Below are 7,929 nucleotides of genomic sequence, written 5' to 3' on the forward strand. Positions count from 1 at the left end.
CAGGAGAGAGAGAGGAGGGGCAAAGGAAAGATCAAAAAGCAGAGGAGCCACAGCAACGCAGAGGAAGGACAGAAGAGATGAAGCGAAAAATAAATAAATTGAAACCCTACCTTTTTTGGCGACCTCCATCTCCTCCTCGGTCCAGCGAGAAGTTTCTCCGGTTTCACCAGCACCAGCTAAATCGCAAAGAAAAAAGACACAGCCCCGTCAGCAAGAAAGAGAGACAGACAGACAGAGAGAGTGTGACAGTCCTCTTTCGGCTGTCTCCTTCTCATGGCCACTAATCTAATAATCTGTTTACATTCAGGGGCTGCCGAGACCTGCTCCCTCTCTTGCACTCTCGCACTAGCTCGCTCTCCCACTCTCATTCTTCCCTCCCCAACTCTCTCTCTCCCTCTCCCTCTTCCCTTCCCCACAGCCCAGAGCAAGCCCTCCTCCTCTCTAATCCACAAGGGGAGGGCCTTGGTCAGCTGATGTAGCACCAGACAGTGAAGGAGTTGAGAGCCCTGCCTCCCTCTTTGGGAAATGGCCTTGGATGGAGACAAATAGACGGACTGAACAGCCAGCGCAAACCCCTCCCACCCCTTCTATTATGACACTGCGCATCGCACACATGCATGCACACAGTTCCACCCACAGCCACACACCACCCCACACACGAAATTCACAGAAGTGCACGGTTGGTGCGGTGGGGGCCGAGTGAACTCTAGCCCACTCTGCTCCACAGCACCCACTGATACTGTGTAAACAATTGGACTAATATAGCAGCAGATGTCCGAACCCTTGACATCAACAGGAGTCCTTCCCCCCCTACCAACCTCAAAGATGAGGAGATCAATTCTCACTGTTCAGACGGCTCCTACCAAAGGTCCCCCTGGCCACACAGTCTGCTACACTTAGTTAAACAAATGTCTGCTGCACTAGACTTCCTTTTCCCGCGGCAAAAACTCACATGTTCTCCCCGTGACAGTTGAGGCCCCTCAAGGGTGGTCATTAATCTCTGGGTTGTGCAAACAGACAGGGGTGTCTGCCTACAGTGTTACGGCTCACCTACTGACATACACACACGCACACACGCCATCCGCCACAGCTTTAAACCAGATCAAACCCCCACTGAATCAGCAGCTTCCTGAACTGGCCTGGCACCATTTCAACTGGGCAAAACTGGCAGACAGCTACCCTTTAGCACCTAGCCTGCTAACTTCCAAGAAGCACCATAGCTGCAGGGGTTACAACAGAGCAAGCAAACAGACACACAAAATCCACAATGCAGTCACTAAAGAAGATTACGGTTGACTCAGTCCTATGTAAACCATGATACGCCCAGAACAGGGCCAGGAAAGGTCAGAGGGTTAAGAGGATGGAAGGACACACTGCAGACGGACCGTTAATCACATTATAAGACAGGCCCAGCGTAGCTCAGACTGTTGGAAGCTCAACAGACAGCAGGGGGAGCAGGTGGTGGAAAAGCTAAGCACAATTAGAAAACCATGAATTAATGATGCAGATTACCGCCACAACAAGTTTAACACACAGGGACTTGGACACCTGAAAACCTGAGCTAGCATCGTCTCAGTGACAGACGGCCGCAGGGTGGAAGAGTGCAAGCGCGTGACTGAGAACCATGACAACAGCTCAACCAGAGCAGCACATTGCCATGGTGATAGACAGATGATATACAGCTTCCTGAGCGGAGTGCAACGCAGGACAGAATCGGTCTGACACTCGGCAATGAGCCTGAAACCCAACGTCCTGTTAGGTATTCAGTTTAGTGCGCATGCGCATATTCAGATTGGTTCTTGCGGAACAGATGTCAAGTAACCGTTGTTGTTGTTGGCTTTAAAGTAAAGCTTTAAACATGTACCGTTGTCACTGGATTTATTGAATTAACATGGTAGCAGACGATGGCAGCTGGAAATTACAAAGTTATGCCGTAGTTTGACGAGAAGAAGTCTTACGAGAGCTGGAAAAATGAGGTTAAAGTTTGGCGCCTGGTGACGGACCTGACGTGTCTCTAAGCTGTGTTCTTCTTTGACGTGTTACTATTCTATTCTGCACACTCACAAGACATACGAGATGCCAGAGAATGGAGAATGTTCGTTAATAATTGTTAATGTTGCTTGCATGAATTGCTGCATGCTTTTTGGCACGTTCTATTAACTCAATAAATGCCGAACGTTATAATCATGAAGTCCACTAAATTCTAGTTGAAATACAACACTGAATGCTCATATATTATGTTGTTATTATTATTATATATCTGGACAGTGCACTAATGACATTTGAGCGCAAACATGCCAGCATAATGTTTTGCAGCTGAGGTCAATATGCCTTTTTTTCCGTCTGATTGCAATTATGCATGTGGCAAAGTATATAAGTTGCCTTTTTGCTAAGATCACAAGAAGAAAAGTGGTAGAGAGAGAAGTAGCTGAAAAGGGATTTTAAGCTACAGGCCCTAACCAACGAGAGGCAGAGGCATACCTCAAAACAACTTCAGGCAAGGAATTCAAACCATATTTGGGATTTAATATCCCAGTATAAATGCACTTCAGTATCCATCAACTCTCTGAAAACGCTGCAATAGTTCCACTGAAACTATGTGAGGCTATTAGCGCTTAACTCAGACCTGCAAACTCATGAGGGGTGAAAAAGGTGACACCAGCGGGCGGGCATGGAATAGCCTTCATTTCTAAGAACAAGAACAGGCTGGCGAGTTTCACATGAAAGTTCTCTTTTTCTGGCCATTTTGAGAGTATAATCAAACCCACAAATGTGATGCTCCAGATACTCAACAAGCTCAAAGGAAGGCCAGTTTTATAGCTTCTCACCAGCATAACTGTTTTAAGATGTGCTAACATAATTGCACAAGGGTTTTCTTATCATCCATTAGTCTTCTATGCGATGAGCAAACACAATGTCCCATTAGAACACTGGAGTGATAGTTGCTGGAAATGAGCCTCTATACACCTATGTAGATATTTCATTAAAAACCAGACGTTTCCACCTAGAATAGTAATTTACCACATTAACAATGTATAGTGTATTACTGATTAATTTAATGTTATCTTCATTGAAAAAAAACTACCAAACTACCCCAAACTTTTGAACAGTAGTGTGTGTGTATATATATATATATATATATATATATATATATATATATATATATATCACTTCATAATATTACACTTGTGCCATAATATGTATAATGTACCAGCCATTTTATTTTATTTTTATTTGACCATATTATGTCATACTGTTACACCACTTTACTTTGAGGAGACGTCACTGTTAGTCTAGAACACTGGAATAATGTTTCCACCAGTAAACCTGAACATGCACACCTCTGTGTGACAGCGATTATAACCACATAACTATATAGATTATAATTAACTGGAGGATACACTTTTTTCTACACGTAGATCTTAAACCCTTAAATATAAACAGGAGCCCGGCCACCCTACGGAGGAAACTCATTTCGGTTTTTTAATTAAAATAAAAGTTGGATAAAATCTCCACTTGTCCTCTCCTTATATGTAGTCAGGTGTCGGAAGGTAGAACTGCAGAGCCGCTGACTCGCGCTCTCCTGCTCCTGTCTGACGCCACACGCTGCCACGGACTCGCCGCTGCCAGTAATCTCACTCGCTGTCTCTCCCAACAACGTTAGCTAAAGTGATAGCAAGCTTAAAAAACTGGTGGGAGGGAAATGAAGCCGCTGTAGACATCTTAACACTGATTGGCCAAGACTCGACACATCAAAGATCTTCTATTGGGAAGATCACAACATCAACTTTTTCCCGTGTCTCACTCCAATCTCAGAAACGCTAGGCGGCCAGTTGACCCCCCCTCCCAAAAGCTCTTTGGATCTACAGGATTCACGTGGATGACATATTTTCATTTCAAAATGGCGAATTTCACCGAAAGGTGACAACTTTGCAGGTATGTTAACTGTTTTTGCAATGAGGCTAATTTGCAATGAAAGGGGCCAATTTGGTGACAAATGTGTGCATATTACCACATGCATTATACATGCAAATAACACAGGGCACTGGACACTATTTGCTTGGCAGCAAAGTTCGAGGTGCATTTCATTCTTAGAGTGAACTTCGGGAATTACATGCGTTTTTTGGTCCAATTTATGCAGGCAATCCGCTCTTGTACTGCACCAAAATGTGAAAAACTCAAATGACACAACGAATATAGTGGAAGCATCATATTTACATTCCTATATTTATGTTTTGTGACCTTCATTTCCCTCAGTTCTGTGTCATTAAGTGTGTAGCTGTCTTGTATGAAAACATTTTCAACAACCTTGAGAGAGCATCCCCAAGAGGATTCACCTTTATTAGCATCCATGGAAGCTACTGGAGTCTGGGGCTTTGCAGGCTCCTTCATGGACTTTAGCATTGGATCAGACTTAGGGAGCTGCGGAGGATCTGGCAAGGCAGGCTCAGGGACAGTGGGAGGAGCCTCCTCTGCCGCCACAGATGCAGCCTCATTGGCCATGGAGCGTGTGGTGATCCTTCCCTTACGTCGGCCCTGGCTGTTGGCAGTCTTCCTGCCACGCGGCGTGTTTTGCTCCTTTCCGTCCTCGTCCTCCACACCGTCACACTTTTCTTTGTCCTTGCCAATGTCCCTGTGGTTTTGGACAAGGGAGGAAAAAACACACACAGCTTTAGAGACTGTTGGTACAGCAAATATCTATTCCCCTTTGACTCAGCAATAACGGGCCCTTTAGGTAATCTGTTCTTCACGACGTAAAACACAAGAAAAGCATATTAGAAATCGTCTGTAGCCCAGACAGACAGACTTAGACACAAGTTAGCCAGTTGTCTTGTCTGTTGGTCACGTGCCAACACAGACACTGCTATCCCTTTCAAAGTCACGAACAAGCATCATCACTCCACCAAGAACGGGGATGTCAAAGCTCACTTCTCATTATAATTGTTTTCCACAGTTTACCACAGTTATAATTGGTGACTCTAATTTAATCTTACAATATCATAAAAGTTGCCTCGTGCTCCAACGCCCCTATTCATAGGTCCAGGAAGGATTGCTTCACAAACAGCACAAGATACAGTTGCGTCTCTTATTTATAGGCTGGAGGAATATTGTTGATATACACAACTGTAACTGTACAGGGTTGTTGGACTATCAAGGGTTATTTTAAATAAGAGCATTAAAAGTCATCAAGCTGCATATAATGACTGCAATAATTAACTGAATGCACGGAAACATCCTGAAATGCATTCAGCTTTTCACAAACCATTCCCAAAATGATCACAGTCTATGGAACCAAGACGGACACCACATGGAGGCTTTAACTGCAGGGCCTAATGGACTATAGTGACACCAGGACAAACAATCATCCACAGCCTTACCTTGAGTCCTCCTTATCATCTTTCTCTTCCTCGTCCTTCTTTTCCTCGTCCTCTTTTTTCTCAGATTTCTCAGTTTTTTCCTCTTCGTTTTTTTCGTCTGACTTGTCTTCTTGTGAGGGCCGTGTTATTTGCTGGAAACAAAACATAGGGGAAATATTTAGCAGTTTCTCCTTGACACAAAAAGAAAATGTAGCCAATTTCAATGTGTAGATTACTAAAAGTTATTTAGGATGCCGGGGGGGGTAAAACTAATTAAAAACCACAAAGCCGAGAACACTTTTCAGTCCTTACGAATATGAGAAGATGTAGAAACCTAGCCTGTTATACATTTAAATGTTAATATAAACAACTACAAGCATTCATTTTTGTTTTTTTTCCAACAACAAAAAAAAAGGACAACATGTATGCATCTTCCACCGATTGGAAACTTGACATTTTTACACACTTCCTGGTCCAGTTTTCCTGTAAGCTGCAGCAACTTCAAACTGTATAGCAGTGCCTGCATTGGCCCTGTGAGCCCAGAGGACCATCTGCAACTGTACAACAGGAGATGGGCATGAGGAGTGAGCTTAAATATCCAGTTTGATTAGCAGACAGGCCGAGTCGGGTAAATGGCAGAAACGTATGCCGACTCACTGCTTTCAAGCCGCACAATTTCCTCCAAACTAATATAATAATACTAAAGACAATGCATTTCGCCAAATATAACGACTAAAGACAAATCTAAGGACTGAATTACAAGACGAAAAACCAAATCATATATTCTGTACAGATGCGTTTAAGGCTATGCTGTATATTGATGATCTTCACATTGTCCAGCAGAAACATAAATGACACACCATTAAGCACCGTAAGCATCGCAGATACTGTCCCCCGATTGGTCTGCTTTACTTACAAAATTGACAGTTTTTTACTTTAACTTACTATTAGGATGTGAATGTTGAATGCACAACGTAGGGCTATAGAATAATAATAATAATCAGCTTTTGAATCAGCTTTTCCCCATGAGCCTTTACTTTGCATGGCGGCTGAAATCTCGCAATGTCACGAGATTGCGCGAGATTTGCCGGACCACATATCACACGAAAATACAACTCTTTAGACATTATGTGATGCGTTTGTGTCTGGCGAGCCGGTGACCGGATCAATCAGCCAGCTGAGAGAAGCTACTGGCGACGAGCGGCGTGGCTTCGGTGTGCACGCCCGGCGAGGCGACTGTTTGTTCTCGACAACAATGGCGGCTCCTAAAGAAGTTTGCGTAGATGCTGGAAGAGCATCAGTCATATCAGTATATTTCTTCATTGGAACAGATAACTTGTTTTTGCTTTCCTCCTGACCCCTTCTGTAAGAGTTTGATTGACAGATGGTTCATCCCATCACCTTCCAAGCCGGCTCTTTTCCAAACGGTTTCCAATGACGGCTTGTCAGATGATTCTGCGTGACGAACCATCTGGCTGGTTAGGTTATATGAACCTCGCTTTCACGACGCTATTCTGTCTCCCACAGGGTTAACAATCTCCTGGGAAAACGAAGGCTTGATCATGAGGCACAAAGGAAGTGCTTCAACCGTTGCACATAGTATCATTGCGCGACCAAAGCAGGAATAGGATATCGCTTTGGCTTTCCCCGGTAGCTATTGTTAGTTATCAGTTCCCAAAAAGTATCAATGTCATTTCTTTGCCGTTACTGTTCCCAGTAGCAGAAATGGCAGATGGTGGTCAAAACCAAAGTAACAAGCTCTTAAAGTTGCTGAAAGTAACATTGTACACTCATTTGCATATTGGTGACACACACACACACACACACAACGGTGTCTTTGGTGCATTCTAACCCATCCACCCGCATGTTAATGTCAGGTCCAAATAGGGTCAAAGTCTGAGTAAATCCCTCAAAAGAGAAATAAGGGCTTGACCATGATTGTCCTTAAAAACATTATACCACACTGCTGCAGAAAAAAAAAGGTGTCTCGTGTAGAAAAGACTATCATCCAAATGAAAACGGCTGGAGAGTGGAGTTCAGATAAGTACGGCGAGAGTAGAGTGAAAACATCATTCAAAAGTGAATTTTAAAAACAGATTGAGGACAGAGCAACATTCTTTATCATCAGTGCTGGCGCAGTAACCACAGAATGCTTCCTCCTGCCTGTTCCATGAAAGCGCTGTGCTGGAACAAGTCTGGCTACGCCAAGCCAAACATCCCATGCTGGTACCAGATGGGCCAAGGAATGTGCTCCACTCAATGGTAAAGGCAAAAGATATGGACAGAGGCAGAGAGAGGGAAGACTGGGGTTCAAGTGGGGGGAAATAAAAACAGGCGTCTGGCCGCCTGTCTATTTTACAACACTCCTTCTGCACACCTGGAGTCTGCCTGCCATGTCATACTGTAAAGTGTGATGAAGAAGTAGTTGGCAATTCCACAAAAAACACAGTTGGAATTGGTGCTCTTTAGGGCTTAGTGCTGATCCTTAAACGCTTAGGACGAGTTAATTACAGAGGTATCTGTATACTACGTGTGTGACGATTGAAATAAAGTTTTTTCTTCTTTTTTTTGT

General features: G+C 43.8%; 1 protein-coding gene across 1 annotated transcript in view; it reads right to left on the bottom strand.

Moving 5' to 3' along the window:
- ncor1 (nuclear receptor corepressor 1) overlaps positions 1-7,929 on the bottom strand; it is a gene marked incomplete at its 5' end in the record, with an annotated part of 48,817 nt that overhangs the window by 21,233 nt on the left and 19,655 nt on the right. Inside the window, 3 exons of the mRNA XM_079237994.1 lie at positions 111-176; positions 4,338-4,633; positions 5,379-5,509. Coding sequence (XP_079094120.1) covers positions 111-176; positions 4,338-4,633; positions 5,379-5,509 — 493 coding nt within the window. The remainder of the gene's footprint in view (positions 1-110; positions 177-4,337; positions 4,634-5,378; positions 5,510-7,929) is intronic.

Source organism: Taurulus bubalis, assembly GCF_910589615.1.
Source record: "Taurulus bubalis genome assembly, chromosome: 2".
Classification (NCBI taxonomy): domain Eukaryota; kingdom Metazoa; phylum Chordata; class Actinopteri; order Perciformes; family Cottidae; genus Taurulus; species Taurulus bubalis.